Source organism: Lolium rigidum, chromosome 2 (assembly GCF_022539505.1).
Source record: "Lolium rigidum isolate FL_2022 chromosome 2, APGP_CSIRO_Lrig_0.1, whole genome shotgun sequence".
NCBI classification, from domain to species: Eukaryota; Viridiplantae; Streptophyta; class Magnoliopsida; order Poales; family Poaceae; genus Lolium; species Lolium rigidum.
In genome coordinates, this window is record NC_061509.1 from 184,340,131 (window position 1) to 184,361,176 (window position 21,046).

The following is a 21,046-nucleotide window of genomic DNA, read 5'->3' on the forward strand; positions in this document are numbered from 1 at the left end:
GACGGTCCTGTGACACTCTCAGCTCCTGAAGCAAGGACTATACCAAGATCAGCTTGGCATTGGCAAGAGCCTTGTACTCAGACTCCATACTGGAACGTGACACTGTGGCTTATTTCCGAGCACTCGAGGCGATCAAGTTAGGCCCATAGAAGATGGCATGTCCCCCTGTGGATCGCCTGTCATCAGAATTCCTAGCCCAATCTACATCAGAGAAGGCAGACAGTAGACTGGATGGAGAGCACCGAAGATGAACTCCATGTGAGATGGTCGAGCTGACGTAATGAAGAATACGCTTCACAACAGACCAATGAGGATGAAGACGAGTCTGCATATACTGACACACTTTGTTAACTGCAAACGAGAGATCAGGCCGTGTGACCAGTAAGTACTGCAAACCACCAACAATGTTGCGATAGGTAGTAGCCTCATCAGATGTCAAGGGATCCCCATCAGCAGCAGACAAACACTCAGTCGATGTCATAGGAGTAGACGTTGACTTGCACTCAAGCATCCCGGCATGGCGAAGAGACCCTGATAGACTTTAGAGACCTCGATCCCAAGAAAGAAGCGAAGAGAGCTCAAATCCTTCACCACAAACTCAGACTGTAAACCATGAACAAGCGATCAATAGTTGAATATGAAGAGCTCACCACAATGATGTCGTCAACATACACCAAGAGATACATGGTGATATCCGGTCGACGAAGCATATACAGGGAGGTGTTGCGCTGGAAGGAACAAAGCCATGGTCCCGAAGAGCACTCCCCAGACGAGCGTGCTAGGCACGAGGCGCCTGTTTAAGCCCATAAAGAGCTTTTACCAAGCGACAGAGATGATGCGGCTGAGCAGAGTCGACATACCCAGGCGGCTGACGCATGTAGACCTCCTCCTCAAGAATACCATGGAGGAAGGCTTTCCGAACATAAAGTTGGCGAAGATACCAACCACGTGTGACCGCAAGAGAGAGCAGCAGCCGAATGGTGGTGGGCTTAATTACGGGACTGAAGGTGTCCTCGTAGTCAAGTCCATAGCGCTCCTTGAACCACTTGGCCACAAGACGCGCTTCGTAGCGTTCAATAGATCCATCGGAGTGGCGCTTGATCTTGAAGACCCACTTGGAGTCGATGACATTGATGCCGGGACAAGGAGGAACCAGATGTCAGGTCTCGTTTCGACGGAGGGCCTGATACTTAGCCTCCATCGCATCACGTCAGTGCGGTATACGCATAGCATCATGGTGAGTAGTCGTCTCGGTGGACGGATCAGCAATGCCATTAGCAGAGCAGGCCGTCAGCCAGGCCACCGACCCGTCAGTCCACACCTTGGGTCGGGAATTGCCCGTGCGTCTGCGAGTAACAGCCCGCAGCGGTGCAGAGGACTGCATGGACGGCACCGAACTCCCGCTAGTCGCGGCGTCTGCGTTAGGAGATGGAGCAGACGACAAAGACGTTTGGGCCAGCCCAGGCGAGGATGGGTCTAGCGACGGGAACGCCGAGGCCGGCGATGGAGCGAGGTCTGGTGATGGGGGCATGGTGGGCCAGCCCACGGATGGAGCCGGTGAGGCTGCATGGGCCGAGTGACGAGGCTGCCACCAGGCGAGTCCTGTGGAGGAGAGCCAGCCCGTGCATGGTTTTGCATGGGGCTGGGGTCCGCGCTCGTGGTGTGATTGATGTGATCTCTATCCGCCGATGGTGTCATGTCCAGGACCTCAAGCCGAGCTCCACAAGCAGTCCCTGCACCATGCATGGTTAGGAAGCAAGGAAGGGGAATGTGCAATATCTGCAAATTGGTCAATAGAGACTGGTGTAGAGGTGGTGTCGACAGATGTAGTGGTGGTAGGCATGTTTGCAGAAGGGAAAACATTTTCATCAAAAATAACATCGCGAGAAATATACTCTATTAGAGGGTACATGCAAACATTTATAGCCCTTATGAAGGGAGCTATAGCCAAGGTACACACACTTTTAGAACGAAATTCAAGTTTTCGATTGTTGTAGGGTCTAAGATGAGGCGAACAAGCACAACCAAAAACCTTGAAAATGTGTAGTCTGGGTTTCATGCAATAGAACTTCCAAGGGAGTTTTCATGTCAAGAACACACTAGGAAGCCTGTTTATAAGAAAACAGGTTGCATCACTCCAAAAGGCAGGGAAGCATGTGCAAGTAGAGTAAGCCCAGTTTCTACAATATGATGGTGTTTACGTTCAGCAACCTCATTTTGTTGATGTACGCAACACGATGATTAATGCCAAGATTATTAAGGAAGGTATTGAGGTTATGATATTCGCCTCCCCAATTTGACTGAACATGAAGAATCTTGTGGTTAAGTAAACATTCAACATGTTTTTGGAATTGCAAGAAGAAGTTAAAAACATCAGACTTGCGCTTAAGCAAATAGAGCCATGTGAATATACTAAAATCATCAATAAAACTCACATAATAAGTATGGCCACTAATGAAAGTTTGGGCAGGGCCCAGACATCTGTAAAAACTAGCTCTAAAGGAGATTTTATTACACGAGTGAAATATGGAAAAGGTAACCGATGACTTTTGTCTTGCTGACAGGTATCACACACTAAGGAACTTTTATTTCTAGACTCAATAGGTAGGGCATGGCAGCGAAGAACATGCTCTACAACTGGGGACGCTGGATGTCTTAGACGACAGTGCCAGTTGGATGATGGAACTCGAATGCTACTGAAAACTTGTCTGACTGAGGGCCCTCGGCCACCAACTGGATAAAGGGCACCGTGACTTCGACCACTAAGGATGATTTCCTTCGTATATCGGTCCTTCACAAAAAGATCAAAAGGATGAACTTCAACAAAGATGTTGTTATCAAGAGCAAGTTTATGACCAGATAAAAGAATCTTAGTGACTTGAGGACAGACTAGAATATTTTTAAGGCGAAGTGGTGTGCCAGTGTCTGTGGGAAGAGTAGATTGAACAATATGAGATATGCATACCTTGACCATTAGCAGTGTGCACATGGTCCTTCCCCTGATACGGTTCCTTGACGCCGAGATTGTCCAGCTCCCCGGTGAGGTGGTTGGTGGCGACAGTGTCCATGTACCAGGTTGGGTCAACCGGGTAGGACGGAGTGTTGGTGTTGTTGTCGTGCATCACCATCGAGACTTGGCGCTCCATGTTGGCGCGATCATTGCCGGCCCCAAGGAAGTCCCTGTCCAAGCGCTTCCAGCAGCGCTCCGCGACATGACCAACTGCATTGCAGAGCTGGCACACGGGGTGGTTGTCGTCGGCGGTGTTCCAGCGACGCCCGCCTCCACCCCCGCCCCCTCCATTGTTGGAACCAGAGGAGCCCGAGGTGTTGTTGGAGTGAGGCAGAGCAGAGGGTGGTGGCGCACCACGGCCACCACCAGCGGGAGGGTGGTTGGGCTTGGAGTAGCCCCCCCCCACCCGAGTTTGGGCGAGGTGCACCGCGGCCACCGCCATCGTACGCCACGTTCGCCAACGCGGTTGAGTGCAGGGCCGTGGCCCGGAGGCTCTCAACACGCTGCTCGGTGGACAACAGGCGGGCGTGGAGTTCACGCGTGGAGATCGGCGTCTCGCGGCCATTGATGTTCTCGGCGAGGTTTTCGTAGTCCTCGTCGAGCCCGTTGAGGACATAGGCAACGAAGTCCTCCTGAGCCAGCGGCTGGCCCATCGCGGTGAGAGAATCCGACATGGCCTTAATCTTGTTGAAGTACGTCGTGATCGACGAGTTCAGCTTCTCCATCTTCTGCACCTGCCCACGGATGTGCACAAACTGCACGCTGAAGTGGGTGTCGAAGGAGTCGCAGAGAGTCACCCAGGCCTCCTCCGCCGTGGCGGCAAACATCACCAGTCCACCAACAGCGGGGGTCTGGGAGGAGTTGATCCCCGACAGGAGCGCCTGATCTTGCATCACCCAGGCCCGGTGTTCGGGGTTGGGGATCGCGGCAGGGCGGCCCTCGAACTGAACGAGGATGCGCTCCAGCGGGCACGGATAGCTCCCGTCGACATACCCCATCAGCAAGTGGGAGCGCAGGAGCGGGAGGATGGCGGAGCGCCACAGTAGGTAGTTGTCGCTGCCGAGCTTGACCGTCAAGAGATTGCCGAAGTGAAACGGCGCGGCAGCAGTGGCAGTCGATGACGAGGCGCCCCCCAAACCTGCAGAGGAGTACATACTCCCAACCGGAAGGGTGCCCATGGCCGACATCGTAGAGGCGCTGACGGTCGAGGCCGAGAGAGCCCCGAGAGTGGACGACGAGGAGAACGTGCCGATGGTGGACGGCGGCGACAGGGCCCCCTCCGTGGAGACGGACATGGAGGAGGTGGTGAGCGCCCCGACGGTGCTTTGTTGGAGGACACCGGAGGTGGCGTCGGTGGAGGCAGCGAAAGTCATGACCGGTGGCGGCTACCAGATTGGATCGGCGGCGGCGCACGCGAGCTCTGATACCATGTAAAACCCTAACCCTAGTAAGGAGAGCAGAGGTGGATCAGCACAACGTAACAATCGTACGTGGTTGTGGTCTTGTATTTATAGACGTGTGGTCTTGTATTTATAGACTTGGAGAGATTACATTAGGTTACAAGTACCTGGACGTAAGTATAAATATGTACAAATATAATGTCTAACAAAAGATGATGAAGCAACTGTCTAAACAAAAATCAAACGGTGCATAAAAATGAGACCCCCACTTTATTAGGACCCACCTCTTCTTTCCCCCAATATTCCCGTCCTTCCCGTGTGAGTAGAACCGTAGTATTTCATTTTCTATTTATTTTCTCTTTATATTCTCTCTCTCCTCACTTTCTTTTCTTTCTCTTGCCTTTCTCACCAGAGGAGGTGGCCTCTTCTGCAAGAGATCCTGCGACTACCGAACCTAAGCTCTGACATCCGAGTCTAGTTAGATGCCGTAGGCTGGGGCTAGGTGTTGACCATGCCCCAATATGACATGTTTGACGGATGAAAATAGGCAAGGAGCTATGAATGAAGTAAGATTTTGGAGGAGGGCAAGGTTAGGAGTAGGACTTATATGAATTTCTCTATATATCACATACTACTATTGTTAATGACACTAAAACTCGCCTATTATGAGCCAAGACTGACTGTTGTTTATTTATAAAAAATCATCTATGATTCATATATCACGGAGTGAATCATCGGTGATGAACTTACGTGTGATAATCCCACGGTCATTTTTTGCGAACCTTGTATGATGGGAAGTCTTAGGAGTTTCTTTACTGTCATTTCTCTCTTTCTCAACATGTAAAACTGGATTTGGATCACCTTATTTTATTTATTTTTTTAGATTTGGATGTTTTAGGTAAGCTGGAGACATATCCGTTCAATGATGTGAATTGATTTCAAAGCATATCCTTGGTCTTTGTCGACGCAATCATACATAGCGCATCAAAAGACGTGGGGGCCGAAGATACGCACGATGTCCTCGCCTTACAAATTACACAATGTTGTTATATATAAAAATAGGGGCTGCTATCATGAGTGTTGATTACAACAGCCAATGGTTTAAGTCCAACTCGAGGATAAAGAATTTGATCGTGCGCAGACAGAAGAACATGAGTGCGAAAACCACCGGTCACCAAGACACCAACCACTACATGCCCTAACATGCTACCAATAATTATTCTAATTAATGCAGCCAGTAGTAGTCGTATTATTTTATATTTATGGTTTTGTTGGGAGAAAAAATATGCAAACAAATGTGGAGTACATGATATATTAAGGGGGAGAGGAAAAGATATCTATATTTTCTTGCAAAGGGAAATTATTTCCCCCCTCAATATTTGCAAGATGATAAGTGTGGTTCTGAGCTCTCATGCTAGAAACTCTTGGTACGTAGGTTCTAGACTTGGTCACTTGATCCACTATATGGGGTTTTGATGACGACGTGGCGGTGTGCGGTCCTTTCTTGTAAATTTTCTTCATTTTTCCTACTCCCTCCATTCATAGATACAAGTTGTATAGTTTTTTAAGAGCAAATTTAGAATATAGGATGTATTGTGGTGCACCACTCGTCTGGATAATTTCTTCAGAAATTGCTTTACGTTTTCTTAACTTATTTGAAGTCCTCTATTTCCTCATGTTAAATGTGGAGATGTAATCCCGCCTAAACCTGGTGTATTTTTCTCTCAATGTGTGTTCTTAAAAAAAAATTGCCAAAAAGTATATGGCTTATATCAAGAAACGGATGGAGTGTTTTATGATTATTTTCCTATATATTGATTAGATACTACCTCCATCCCAAGGCTTAAGGCCTATATTTCTTTCAGAAAGTCAAACTATGTTAAATTTGACTAAGTTTTTATCACAAATTATTAACATGAAAAATACAAAATAAATATCATTAGATAGATAATGAAATATATTTTCATATGGTATCTAAAAAATATCATATTTGTTCATAAATTTTTCTAAAAGTTTGGTTAAACTTTACTTCGTTTGACTTTCTGAAAAAATATAGGCCTTAAGCCTTGGGATGGAGGTAGTATATTTTAAAGATATTAGTTTGCAAAAAAATCTATTTGTTCTAAACTTCAAGAAAATATTTATTTGTTTTATTTTACTTTTCTCCAGATTACGTGAGTTATTTCTATTTTCTGTTATTTGTTTTACAAAGAATTTATATTTCTTGTTTTGTGATTGCCATATGTGTTTGAAGCTTTGGATGGTCGGGAGGGCAGTGGCACCATCAGCCCACCACAGTTTAAACTTTAGTTTTAATACTTTGATGTCTCGTAAAGGTGGGATATTCTTTCAGTAGGAGGCGACGTTCTCGTCGATAGCGAGATGTATCGACGAGAACGTATGTTGTGACTTCTCCAATATTAAAACCCACCAAATTAAATTTTTGGACTCACTTGGATATGCTCATAAAGATATTAGATGTTGCGTTCATATAGGGTGCATTCATATAGGTATGTGTATGTACTTATTTATCACCGTTTTTGTAAGGGTACATTGCCCCTATGTGTGGTTTTGGTAATTAATGACAACCCCTATGGACTAATATTTTCATTGAGTTTATATGAAGGAATATTCCATAGGTTCTACTTGCTCTCCATGTGTTGGATTCAAGTATGGATGTCATGAAGATAAAGGTATACCTTGTGTGTTGGCATCAAGATCATCGGTATGAAGATATGATCAAGAAGAAGAAATGAAGATGGAGTTCTTATGTGGAACTCAATATTAGCCATGCTCTATCTTATGTGAGTATGAGAAGATACAAGGTTGAGTTGGGCAAGTTCAAGATGAGCATCTTGAGTGAATCACATGCTTGAAGCTTGCCGTCCATTTGGTGTTAATGGACATGTGAAGACGTGCATCAGTGGGGCTTTCCCATCATAGTGTATGGGGGAGTATTTGTGAGTCTTCACGAAGCAACATTGATCAAGTGAGGCATTCCGGCTTGAGTAAAGCTTGAAGAGTTATCATCAAGATCAAGCGGGATGCGCAAGGCAAAGGTATGGACTTGCTAGGTTTTCCTTTTACCGGTCTCAAGGTGGATGTTGGGAGACCGGATTATAGGATAGATAGCCGCACTATTAAGAGGGGCTTTCGGTTAAGTAACTTGATCACATCGTCTTAGGGAGCTCAATCCTTTGCATACTTTGCATATCCTTATTGCTTCTTGGTGTTTCTCTGTGTGAGTTTCTTGAGCTTGTTGCTAGCTTTACAACAAGCCCAAGTTCATCGAAAACGGATCCGCATGCATCTTCTATTGCATTTTCGAGTTTGGACGTCTTCACCGTTTCTTGACGGTGAGAGACTCCGTCTCTAAAAATCATCTAAAATGTTCTTTGAGGAGTCTCCATATTTCCAGTTTTTGTTGGGGTTCTATTCGTCGTTATCTTTCCAACAAAATTGGTTTCATGTTAATCGGAGTTCGGGAGCAATAGTTATTAAAGAAAAGGTAAAAGAAGAAAAAGAAAAAGAAAAGAAAAAAGGGGACGGCTGCCCGGTTTCCGACCGGTCGACCGGACCGCACGCCGGCCCACCCGGTCGACCGGGCGGCCACCGGCCCACCAGCCGGGCAGCCCAGCTTGCCCTCCGGTCCGACCGGACTTTAACCGGGCCGCCGCCTCCCCCGGCCCAGGCGCCGGTTTCCTACCGGGCCGCTCGGCGGCCACTCCGGCCGGACCGGCCTCCTGGCCGGACTGGGCCTCTCCGCTCTGCAGCCCACCCCGCGGCCTGGCCCTTCCCCCCGCGCGGCCTAAGGCGTTTCTGCCGCCCAGCGCGCCTCTGCCCAGCCCCGGTCGGTGGGCCGGTCCGACCGGGCAGGCCACCGGCCTCTCCGGCCCGAGCTCGGTCGACCGGCCTCGCTGGCGGTCGGGCTGTCTTTTTTAGCCGTTTTACTGCCCGTTTTTCTTGTCTTTTTCCCCCAACGAGTTTTATTTGCTCCCATGCTATAAATAGCTCTTCTTCCACCTTGAGCAACTAGTTCTTCCCATTCTCTCACCTCCATTGTTGCTATTTGAAGAACTTGCTCTCCCCCTTGATTCCTCAAACCATTCTTGCTCATATTTGAGGATTTGAGAGAGGAGATCTAGATCTACACTTCCACCAAACCATTTCTTCTCTAAGTGAGGGAATCTCTTGGGATCTAGATCTTGGAGTCTTTGGTTGACTTTCCCCTTATTCTTCATCTCCAATCTCATCCTAGCATTCGTTGCTTTGGTGGGATTTGAGTGTGAAGGACTTGAACACCTCCGGTGTTCTTGCTTTGCATCATTGCATAGTGTTGAGCTCTCCACCACGATTTGTTCGAGTGAGAGACCGTGAGCTTGTTACTCTTGGAGGGTGACCTCCTAGTTGGCTTGGTGATTGGTGCTCCGGTGATCTCTTCAAGAAGATTGTGAAGAGGCTCGGGCTTCTCCTTCGTGGAGCTTGTGAAGTGGTTGTGGAGCTTGCCATCTCCGGAGCGGAGGAAAAGCTAACCATAAGGAAAGGACCATTATCCTTCGTGGGTGTGGTTCGGAGAATAGGGTGAGCCTTCGTGGCGCGGGGAATCCTTCGTGGGACCTCCACTCCTCCAAACGTGACGTACCTTGTTGCAAAGCAAGGGAACACGGGAATACATCCTCGTCTCCGCGTGCCTCGGTTATTTCTATACCCGAGCTCTCTTTCCTTGTGATAGCCATCGTGCTTGAAGTACATATATCTTGCTATCACTTGTGCTACATATATCTTGTGCCTATCTTGCTTAGCTCTAGTTGCTATTGTTACACTTAGTTGAGCTTAGCATATTTAGGGTTTGTGCTTGTAAACTAAACGATAGTTTAATTCCGCATTCTTACAAGACAAATCCGCAAGAGTTTGTAATTGCCTATTCACCCCCCCTCTAGGCGACATCTCGATCTTTCAGTTTTCAAGCTGGCGAAGCAACAGTTAGCATTCCAGGTACTGGGTTGAGGGGCCAATCTTATAATACTTCAAAAATACTTCTTTTTTCGAAATGGTATCACCCCGGTCTCTGCATCAAATAGATGCACACAGCCATTTATTGAAAAATCCCAGGTTTACGTTCTTATAATACTTGGAAAATACTTGAAGATAAAATATGTTTCCTCTATGCTACTAAACAAAAATGTCGATAATCTTTCCCTCGTGATTATTTATTAATAAAAGTTGAACGGTGTGATCCATACATGATAGCGACCCACTTACAAGGTTTGGTGGACTGTTACTCTGTTGTTAGCCGGGTCAAAAAGAGACGAGGCGAGTCCGCGGGTATATAAGCGGCGGCTAGTAAAGGAAAGGCAGTGCGATCCATATAAATCCCTCCAACCCAACCAAAATATTCCCATCCAACCGTCTCCTCCTTCTCAAGTCAAACCCCGCCATTCGCTCGCTGGTTAGTAGTCCTCTTCTCAATCATTCTCTCGATCGATCGCACAGCTACCCACCGCGACGATCTCCCTTGCTGGGAGCCATTGCTTGATCGATCGGCCGTGGGAGGTCCTTCTCCGCGGCTATCCATTCCGGTCCCGTCTCCGGCTCGGGACGACCTCTCGTCGCCGGCAGGTTCCGTGCTTTTTTTTATTTTGTTTGTATGTTTTGTTCTTGGCTTCATGGTGGGCAGATGTTCATGCCATAGGCTTTAGCACCAATGGAATGAATGGTCGTCGCATAACTCGGGGTGGGAACACAGTTTGTTGGTTGGTTGGTTGATATGTCCAGGGAGTGGTTGGCGTTTTAGTTGTTTCAAGGTCGGAATGTGAGCTGAACTGAACTTGATAAAATTGAGAGGTGAGAGTCAGTGCACGAACAGCGGCTGGCAAACAGAAATGGGGTGCGGCCGTGCGGGAATAGTGTTCGACAGAGTGTCAGATGGCGCGGGGCAGGCTAAGAGGGGAAACCACACTCTCTGCCACAAGCCCGTTCTTTGGGCCGCTCCAAATAGGATAGCTGTCATGTTTGCCTTTTTCTACCCCACAATTCTTTATTTTTTTATTAGGGGAAAATGCAGGACCTCACAGTTTTTTATGTTCACACATATGAGGATGCCATGTTCAGTGCAGCTATTTGCATAGGCAGCAACTTTTACTCCTAGCAGCACTAGCACATCCATGTTTTCTTCATCGTTTCCGAAGCACATTCATGGTTAACTAGTCCACGAACACGTTGCTAGAACAATCTTCTCTGTAATTGTGTTTCAAAAGTTACATTTTCAGTTTGGCAATTGATGACCAAAAGTTGAGCAGCAAAGTTCGGTCAAATCAGTTTGTGATGGCCTTCACAAACATGCTGTTTTCTTCAGTAACTTAGCGCTGATAAAGTGGTTCAACTTAGCGCTGATTAAAGTTATGTAGCTGAAGAGCTTATACTTGTTGAGATTAATTGTACCTTTCCCTTCTTAGGTTTTCTCGAAAGGACAGAGGAAACAATACCGTTTATCATGTCAGGGGGATCAGGTGGATCTTCCCCGCCATCGGAGCGAATTAGCTCGAGTTCTCTGTCAGATCTGAAGGACCTGGAGATTTCTTCAGAGTCTGGCTGCTTGTCCATTGTTGTACTAGGTGCTTCTGGGGACCTTGCTAAGAAGAAAACTTTCCCGGCACTCTTTAACCTTTTCCAACAGGTAATTCTATCATAACTAGAAATTCCTTCAGAACTGTCGATAAAATGCAAGAGTCGCGGTTCAAATTAGATAAACTAGCGCACAAATTTAGTGCATTGGTCTTGAAATGATTAGCTTGCAGCCAAGTGTATACTGTACAGATAAAGAAATAATTGAACATCACTGTATTGTATACAGCATGCCATGTACATATGTCTTCTCAGGTCGGCACACATTGTCAAATGCATATTTATCAATAGTACTCCCTGATATTGCTAGGGATTTCTACAAGCTGGAGAAGTCCATATATTTGGGTATGCAAGATCAAATATTTCTGATGACGGGTTAAGAGAACGCATCCGTGGGTAAGATCTACATTCCTAGAGCTAATATCTTCCTGTACAAATAATTTTATGTGTTTTGTATGAGGATGGTGTTTCCCCTCCATTTTTTTGTATCATGGAAGTGATGATTCCGTAAAACCTCTGCATATTAATATCATCATTGCATTGTTACAGATATCTCAAAGGAGCTTCAGAGGAACCTCTTTCAGAATTTCTGCAATTAGTGAGTTGGCGATATTATGCATAGCTTCTGTAATATTTGGCCTATATGTAACCATGCTGAATTCTCCTTGCAGATTAAATATGTTAGTGGTTCATATGATAGTGGGGAAGGATTTGAACTGCTAAACAAGACAATCTCTGAGAATGAAACATCAAAGGACTCCCGTAGACTATTTTATTTGGCATTGCCTCCATCAGTATACCCCTCAGTATGCAAAATGATAAGATCATACTGCATGACTCCATGTGAGTTACTTTTCGAGATAGAGAAAAACTGTCCCCTCGATGTCAACTTTGTTGACTATTGCACTTCCTTCAAAGTATTGAAAACATATGTATATGAATTATTTTGCTGTGCTAAGGTCTTTTGATACATGCTCTTTACCTGTGCTAACTACTTTGTTCTACTTTCAGCCTCTCATGGTGGTTGGACAAGGGTTATTGTTGAAAAGCCCTTCGGAAAGGATTTAGACTCTGCAGAGGAACTGAGTACCCAACTTGGAGAGCTTTTTAATGAAGAACAACTATATAGAATTGACCACTATTTAGGGAAGGAGTTGGTCCAGAACCTGGTAATTTGTGTGTTATGGTTAGCTGTTCCTAGATTCTGCTTGCACATGTTTTTCATATTATCATCTATTTGCAGCTCGTGCTCCGCTTTGCAAATCGCTTATTTCTGCCCCTCTGGAATCGTGATAACATTGATAACGTACAGGTAATAAGGACTCTTAGGTTTTTACCACACTTACATTTGCCGTTCTTCTTTTTTCCTTTGTATATTGTATTTACATTTTTTGTTTCAGATCGCTTCCGTTGTTGTTTGTCTAAAATTAAATAAATTGATGTTAGAATGGTCACAGATGTATGTGCTTGCATTTAATGAGCCTATTGTGCAGATTGTATTCAGGGAGGACTTTGGAACTGATGGGCGTGGAGGATATTTTGATCAATATGGGTATGTTGGAAATAACAACTCTTGCAAGAAAGTTTCCATGTTGAATGCATTTTGTTTCAAGTACTTATGCTTTAAGCTGGAACAATGGTGTAAAATATCGCTTCTATATATTGTAAATTCAATTGGAGCGCAACTTGTCCTTACAAGTATTTTGTTTCATCTATAGTTATGTATATCTCATAGTGGTCAATTTGCATATTTATTTTTACAGCGAACACTTTCATTAAGCTATATGGTAACCCATTTTTTTACTGATTTCAAGTCCATTCATGTGCATTAGTCTCTCCTATTTATTAACAGATATAATATCAAAAACATGCTGGCTCCGGTGTTTATATTATGTATCTTTATTCCCCTCATACTAATTTAAATATCTGCCTTCGCTTTTATTGCTACAGGATCATCCGGGATATCATTCAGAACCATTTGCTGCAGGTACATATAGTCCTTGTATGAATCCGTAGTAGCAATTATTTACTGTGAGAATTTCCCAATATTTTACTCACATTCATTCAGAATGGTTAGCGCTCTATAGAATCACAGTTCTTATGTTAAATCTTCTGAGTAGGGAGAGCAGCTACCGACCATACATTAGAATTTCTCGAAACGAATACTGTTTTTTAGGAATTCAGAGCCCTGGTTATTGACTATCATTGCATCCGCAGGTCTTCTGTTTGGTAGCCATGGAAAAGCCTGTCTCTCTTAGTCCTGAGCACATAAGAGATGAAAAAGTCAAGGTACTTACTGACCTTTAAATCATATTATGCTCCATATTCTATTTCTACTTAATAGAGAATTCCACCTTTGGACTTTTTCATGCGATGCCTAAGTATGAACTCTGTGTTCTTATTGCCTAGAAGTAAATTTTTATTTTACAGTTTCATATTACACTGTCAGGTTCTGCAATCAGTGACCTCTATAAAGCATGACGAGGTAGTCCTTGGACAATATGATGGCTACAAGGATGATCCCACAGTGCCAAATGAATCCAACACGCCTACATTTGCATCCGTCGTGCTGAGGGTACACAATGAGAGATGGGAAGGTATATTTTACTTCTTCCAATATTGTTTATTTATTGAAAATCTCAAAAGTCACAGCATCAAGTACTATATTTTAAAACCAATCTCCACATTTTAGCCCCATCTGAACACGTGCTGAGGGTACTCTTTATGTGTGAAGAGTTCTACAACATTATCTGTCTTGCAGCACATCCATGAATATTTGCGACTCGGTTTCTTTTTTGGATTGGAAGATTTCCATTATACATCTGGAGCGTTGTACTAAAAGAATGAGGCTGCATCATAAGCTACTTTGAGACCTTCAGATCCATGTATTTTATCTTCCAGTACTGACATTTGAATAATTGTGATGTAGGAGTTCCTTTCATCCTTAAGGCAGGTAAAGCACTGGGCTCTAAGAAAGCAGAGATACGTGTGCAATTCAAGGATGCTCCGGGTGATATTTTTAAATGTATGTACTTATGCTTTTCTCCTTTTCAAATATGTTGACACCACTTTTGTTCTTCCAAAAGCCGTGCCTAATATGAGAAAAGAAATTATTCTAGAATATCTCAGTCAAGAGTAGGGGGGAAGGGCCCTAGGAAAGATAAGTTTTATTGAGGTTGTAAGATCTTACAGTGCTGAACTGCTGCTAAAGAGCATGCTCTAAGTCCAGCTATAGTACTGAGAAATGTAGAATATGCCCGTGTTGATATGAAGAGGAGCACTTGCTTAAAACGTATAATGTAAGTATGAGCATACACCCTTTAGAAATTTCCACACTTTATAGAATGCATGGGATGGTTTTGTAAATTGTAGAACACTAAATTTAAGTGAGCTGAGTACTTTCAGTTTGACCTTAGCACCTTACCGATTAGCGTAACCATTCTTCGTCTTCTCTTCTCTCGAGTCATTAGTAAATGAGCTCAAGAAATGCTTCATAATATTAAATTTTATTTATTTCAAACTGTTAGGAGTAATCTATAATTTTTCAGAATTGGATCAAATCTACCGCATAAGATAAATTTAAAACCCCAGGGTAATCTTAAGCCTTGACTAAAAGTGTGCCAAATCATATCCAATGCACTTAATGTCTATGAAGTGGCTTTTTTTCTTTTTGAGTTGGTACAAATCCACTCTTGTTTGTTTCTACTGCTGTTATATAAAGCTCTTCATTTTCTATTTTTTACAGGCAAGAAACAAGGGAGGAATGAATTTGTTATACGCCTGCAGCCATTGGAATCCATGTATATGAAATTAACTGTATGTACAACTACTTCTGTAAACTTTCTCTTAAAAGATTGAAACTTCTGTCAACTTCAGTACGGCATTTTTTGGGGGGTCAAATATAGCAGTAGAACTTTCAAGTGATTTTTTGTCTAAACAAACTACATGACTTTCGGCAGGTAAAGAAACCAGGGCTAGAAATGGCAACAGAACAAAGCGAACTGGATCTATCCTATGGGCAAAGGTACCAAGATACGAAGATCCCAGAAGCGTATGAGCGCCTCATCTTGGACACGTACGTGCTGGTCCATCCTTTATTTCCTACTAAATTTGTTTCTGACATGTTCCACGCCTTTTACGCATCAATTCATTGGAGGCGCCATACATAACCTAGAAACTTCTCACCTTTCGTCCGAAAGAACAAGCACTTTCCTCCCTCTCAAACTACTCACCATTACCGATATATGTTTTGGCAGGATAAGAGGTGACCAGCAGCACTTTGTTCGCCGAGATGAGTTGAAGGTTTGTACATTGTGCTGTTTGCAGTTATGCTTTTCTTTTTTGCAGTGAATCCCCATTGTGAACCTGACGCTGTGTTTCCTCAGGCTGCCTGGGAGATCTTCACTCCTTTGTTGCACGACATCGATGCCGGCAAGCTGAAAGCCCTGCCGTACGAACCAGGATCCCGGGGTCCTCCAGAGGCCGACGAGCTGAGCAAGAGGATGGGGTATATGCAGACTCTTGGCTATGTTTGGGTACCTCCTACCCTTGCAAAATAGCCTTCAGCAGAGAAGCATTTCTGGGTTTACAGACAGTTACTTGGGGGAAAATCACTTGGGCTTGTGTGTAGTACGGAAGAGCATTTGTAACAAGAAGTTTTTGCTTGCCAAAACAGTGTACCATTTATACAATTATAAATAAAGGATACCATGTTTTTTGCTAAGTTATTTTGGCACCGCGTAAGAACCCTGGAAACCGAAGGTTGGAGCAAAAAATATACATAGCAAGACCAGTTGATTCTGTATTTCATGAAACTCGCATCTCTTCTCTCTCGCTGCTTGGTTTGCCTTGCCAACAGTGGGGTAAAACCAAGATAGTCTGGCCCTCAAATTGGTTTGGCATCGATATTTAGTCATGAGCCCCACAAACAGTGGAAAGTAAGGTAAACTTGGCTTGAAAAAACAGATTGAGTTGCATAAACAGTAGTGATTTTTCCCCAGGCGCATCTGTTCTTCTAGTTGCGAAACATATCACATGACATTCAGGATACCAAGAGTAGCTTACAGTTGAAAAGTTACAAAAACTTCATGTTCCTGGCTTTTATTATGTATATAGCAACTCCAATTTTTTTAATGCATGGAGAATTTTGCAAAGATTCAAACCAGCAAGATCGCAGCAAGCATTGCAAGGAACATATATCAATTCCAAATGTGCATACGTTCAGGACAAATATAGTATGTCTGATTTGACACACTGGCATTTGAGTCATGGCCAACATATATCCTCGATGCTACAACAGGTGATTCAAAACCAAATAAGTAACAACCTTTTTCACAAATTAAAGGAAATGCAGAATAAATAAAATCTATCTGCAATTTTCAGCAACAGGAAGATCCCAGCATTGCCACACTGGAATGAGCCTAGATCTTCAGCAGAGCACAGCCAGCGATACTCCCTCGACAACGTGTCATCGGTGAGCCTTGTCGCCAAGTTGGCCTCTCGCTTGTGACATTCAAGATATCAACATCAGACAGTGGCTTAATGCACTGATTTCTCGGCCCTGGCCCAATCACTCCCCCAACCAAACATATGCTCTCTCCTAAACCAATCATCCCAAATGCAATCCTGCTTTGGAATCCAGATGCACATGGAACCATCTTGTCAGATGTATTCTCCCCATGCTGCTTCCTAATGCAACTGTTGCTCAGCACATACAGCTCCCCACAAACCATTGCCATTGGGCCCTGCAGCCAATGGTAGTCCTCCACAGCCCAATAATTGCCACCATCTTCCAGAATCTGAACTGTCGATATCCCTTTATGCAACACATGCATCTTATCCTTGATGACAAGACCAGAGCATGCAGATGGGTGTGCCTGACGAAGATCAGGAAGGGACTCCCAGGTGTCAGCTTCAGGATCATAAATCTCGGCCTCTGATATTGATTTGCGGCAGTTTGTGAAGCCCCCTGCAACAATTATCTTCCCATCCAATGCACAACAAGCAAACATAGCTCGAGCTACAAGCATTGGAGCCCTCTGGGCCCACAAACGGTGGAGAGGATCATAAGACCAGACCTCATTGCTCGCAAAGATTGTGTCATGGTCTCCCGTAAGTGGGTCAACTCTATCACTGCCACCACCAATTACATAGAGTTTTCCAGCAACAGAGGCCACTCCAAAGCGGGCAATATTCCTAATCTGAGACGGCATGACAGGGAGAGTTATCCACTTGTCTCGGAGAGGGTCATAAAGTTGCCAAATGTTTTCAGGTTCAAATGCTAACACACATAGCAATTCTTCTGTCACGCCAATTTGATTCCTAACATTCAGAAGCTCACCACTGCAAACAGATGCTCTCCAAGAGCGGGAAACCAGCTGAAGAACGGGATGGGATATAAATGGGACACGTGCAAGGCACTGGAGAGCAACTTCATTAGGAAGACCATCAAGTAAAGTTGACACCATTGTGCACTCAACCATATTATCTCATTACGCAGCACAAAAGCAACAAAACGTACGAATCCTGAAAATAGTCAAATACACGAAGCTCAGATTACACTGTACAGAGAAAACAGCAAAGTAGAATCAAAATAAATGATAAGACATTCATCTTAAAATTATCATTCAGACAAACTGAAACATGGAATGATGAAAAAAGTTAAAACTTAAAACCAACAATAAACACGAAAAATAAGTAAAATGTCCAAAGTGAGGCTGAAGGTGAGCTTGCAGGGCACATCACATCAGAGATGTCTTTTCTTTACTGGGAGTGGCATATAACAAAAGAGTATGAATAGATCTGAACTAGCTGGGAGTCATTCTAAGGCATAGCAACAGTAGATCACATTTATTGAGAGTTCTTACTTGACACTCGCTCTGGTACAAGTTGAAAAAAAATGTGTGCAGATTGGTCATAATACCAAGGGCATAGGGCAACAATCATGATTGTTTACATCAACCAGGAAAGAAACAGCTGCTGCTGCAATTATTAACATATATGTTGACCATGCATTCTTTGAACTTCTGACTATACAGATTTGTAATAGGAAAAAATAGCATCAAGAAAATAAAGTAATCAATCAAAGCGTTCCAAAGTTGACAAGGTTAGTGTCTAACAACAGATGACTGAGTATTCCGGAGAAGCTACACATAGCAAGTTCCACCTCAACAGCACTAAATTAATGGGCTGGTAAGTTGACAGGGTTCTATATTCGTCCTCTAGTTCTCTATATATCCCCAAAGATTAATGGGCTGGTAAGTTGACAGGGTTCTATATTCGTCCTCTTGTCCTCTATATATCCCCAAAGATAAATGGGCTGGTAAGTTGACATGGTTCTATATTCGTCCACTAGTCCTCTATATATCCCCAAAGATAAGTGGTGCTTGTGTTCTTAGTTTAAATATGATCAAAAGAACATATACAGTTCTTTAAAAGTGGCTGGGCAACTTCAACATAGAGCTAGGTGGGGAGATTGCCTAGTGAGTCAAGGTGCGGAGGGCAGCCAACTCGGCAAGCTGAGAAGGGGAAGAGATGGCTTCATGTGTGTGCTGGCAGTGCAAGATAGCGGAGGATGGGGTCAAAATATGGATCCCGCAGAACAGGAGGAGCTGCAACCGTAGTAGAGTCAAGGAGAAGGTTAGCCTAGCAAAGCAGAGGTGGCAGCAGCCTTGGAGCCAGAATAAAATTATAAGCATACTTGACAAACCACATAAATTTAGCATCTGGTTTGGACGAGAATAGTAGGGTGAATGCTACAAATAACAATATATCATCCTCCCTGGGCATGAACGACATCAACCAGTTGCATCAGGGAATGAGGCTGGCGCTTAGGCAAGACCTTGCAGTGCTCTGAAAGGCACTAAGCAGGCAGCAGGGCGGCTTCAAGATTCTTGCGGGGATTAGGCACACCTATATATACAGGTGGGTGGCACCTAGCACCCAAGCAGGGTAGAGCACTGGTGCCTCTTAGCTGACCGCACAAACTGTACAATGGATGGACATTGCTGCTGTCCAGGTATTCTCCATCTCTGATACTGGGTAGTAGCAGTAGACTAGTCAACAGCAACTTCACGATTCAATAATAGATGTCATAGCAATGCGATAACGCTGTTACTCTATAACGAGGATCTGTAATCATTACTCCAAGACTTGATGTTGATCCATGGCATAATAAGAAGGTAAATTCCAAAACCATGCAGCAGAATCGACTGAAAACCATGACTAGGATCATCCAAGCATCAGGAAATATGTCACGAGTTTAACTCAGCTCCATGCGCAACAGCGTGCCTAAACCTCCATATGCCTACATACACAGAGCAGTATCTGGAAGCAGACGAACAAGTATGAACGGGGGGAATCATAAACCTAGGACGAGGATGAAAATTACGGGGTATACCCATTTTCATCTACGGCTACGCATCGGAGGCATCCAGATCTACCGACAACCATCATAAATCCAAGGTGGAACCAACGAATTGGGCAACCGTCGCGTGATTTGGGGGCGACCATACCTCAGGTCGGAGCTGAGACCCGCACCCGCCCGAGGCGAGGGGTGAGACGAAGGCCGGGAGGTCGCGCCCGATTCCGTCCGCGCCTACGGCCGTCCACCGGACTCGTCGCCGGAGAGAGGCGTCGCTCGGTGCGATGCGGTGCAGAGAGGGAGAGCGAGAGGAATGGGTAAGGGAGGAGAGGAGTGAGGCGTGAGGGGCGACGGGATTTTGTTGGCCTTTTTGCGCCCTCCGCTATTTTGGGGGCGTCTTCACGCAACGTATCCAGGGAATATGCTACGCGGCGGAATGGCTTCTTCTTCACACAAGAAAAGACGTTAACATCTTCCATTTTCGTGTGGAGCGCAAGAATAAAACAAGTGTGAATGCCGGATTTTCGAGATTTCTCGTTTCAAATAAAAATATTTTGGAGATTCCACTACCGACATCATGATAGTATGATACGGAGGATGGTGTGGCTAGCAGTTCAACGAAATCAGGTACTACCTACGTCTAGCGAAGGTTGTCTAAGATTTGTTAAAATTTAAATGTATCTAGATGCATTGAGATTGGGATCGATCGCCGTGGTTGCAAAATTCTTCATAGAGGTTCAGCACTTCAGCATGTACCGATCTTGTGTGGGGTGATGTTTACAAATCAAGATCACCTGCTAAAGTGAAAATATTCATTTGGTAAGCACTGCGATCGTGGCGTACTGGTGTTATTCATGCGAATCGTCATGTGATGTGAAGGTCGGTGTGCGATGGCCATTATGTCAGATTGGTGCCGAAGTTTCCGTGACTGATAATAACCATCAGCTTGAATCCTGGAATGGTGTGCAAACGTGCATTTGGCTGAGGGGTCGGCCCTCGGATCTGGTCTGCATATGGCGGATTGTAAGTATGTAACAGAGTGATCGCAAAGTCAGATAATGTGTAGGTCATCAGGATTGTGGCATTGTGGCTGATCCACTGATACTGGAGCAATTCTGTAGAGAAATGATGTAAAAGCTCGCTTGTAAGCCTGGCCACCCAACTTCAGCACTATACCTCTTTCAATTGATAATGTAAGAAATGAAGTAAGTCTCAGTCGCCAAATGATGTAAAAGCTAGGCTCAATTGATCTATCGATGACACAGTGCATGTTCATAAGTTTGTCTGAAAATCTTCTAGGTCGCATTTCTAAGTTTTAAGATAAACATCAAATCATCCTAATATCATTTTACTTCTATACAAACACAAGCTAAATTTGCATCAATGTCTTCTGACAGCAGAATAAAACTGTTCAGTTAAGACATAAAAACACGCGCAAAACAGATAACAACTGCAATTTCCAAGCCAAAACGACAATAATCTGCAAACTGTAATTATGCAACTTCTGCCTCTATGGCTCTACTATGCATCACCATTCGGTATTGCTGAAACAAAATCTGATACACAAGCGAATAACATTTGCAAAACGAAGAACAGAGTTAAAGATCACACAAGCGTGTGACAAACAGTGGTACAATGAGAGTTGCCAGA

General features: G+C 44.3%; 2 protein-coding genes across 3 annotated transcripts; one reads left to right on the top strand and one right to left on the bottom strand.

Annotated features, from left to right (window-relative positions):
• The first annotated feature begins 9,746 nt into the window (after positions 1-9,746).
• On the top strand, positions 9,747-15,761 carry LOC124692697 (glucose-6-phosphate 1-dehydrogenase, cytoplasmic isoform-like). 2 transcript variants are annotated; one of them, XM_047226126.1, is made up of 16 exons: positions 9,747-9,859; positions 10,866-11,086; positions 11,345-11,430; positions 11,584-11,632; positions 11,706-11,877; positions 12,046-12,203; positions 12,278-12,346; positions 12,528-12,586; positions 12,985-13,021; positions 13,252-13,323; positions 13,484-13,631; positions 13,964-14,059; positions 14,780-14,850; positions 14,994-15,109; positions 15,291-15,336; positions 15,420-15,761. In XM_047226126.1, the coding sequence occupies exons 2-16, from the start codon at positions 10,904-10,906 to the stop codon at positions 15,591-15,593; spliced, it is 1,536 nt and encodes a 511-aa protein (XP_047082082.1). In that variant the 5' UTR covers positions 9,747-9,859; positions 10,866-10,903; the 3' UTR covers positions 15,594-15,761. The 2 variants fall into 2 exon arrangements, with proteins under 2 accessions (XP_047082082.1, XP_047082083.1); XM_047226127.1 differs by having other exon boundaries at positions 9,778-10,029.
• Positions 15,762-16,216: 455 nt separating this feature from the next.
• LOC124692698 (F-box/kelch-repeat protein SKIP30) lies at positions 16,217-19,660 on the bottom strand. The gene is made up of 2 exons (XM_047226128.1): positions 19,548-19,660; positions 16,217-17,559 (listed from the first exon to the last, which is right to left on the bottom strand). The coding sequence occupies exon 2, from the start codon at positions 17,514-17,516 to the stop codon at positions 16,455-16,457; it is 1,062 nt and encodes a 353-aa protein (XP_047082084.1). The 5' UTR covers positions 17,517-17,559; positions 19,548-19,660; the 3' UTR covers positions 16,217-16,454.
• Positions 19,661-21,046: the final 1,386 nt, after the last annotated feature.

What these genes read in the sequence shown, in the direction of transcription:
- LOC124692697 (XM_047226126.1), top strand. Translation starts at nt 10,904, where the DNA reads ATGTCAGGGGGATCAGGTGGATCTTCCCCGCCATCGGAGCGAATTAGC. An exon ending in TCTTTAACCTTTTCCAACAG is followed by an intron (nt 11,087 to 11,344) that starts GTAATTCTATCA and finishes TGATATTGCTAG; the next exon opens with GGATTTCTACAAGCTGGAGA. An exon ending in TTCAGAACCATTTGCTGCAG is followed by an intron (nt 13,022 to 13,251) that starts GTACATATAGTC and finishes TTGCATCCGCAG; the next exon opens with GTCTTCTGTTTGGTAGCCAT.
- LOC124692698 (XM_047226128.1), bottom strand. Translation starts at nt 17,516, where the DNA reads ATGGTTGAGTGCACAATGGTGTCAACTTTACTTGATGGTCTTCCTAAT.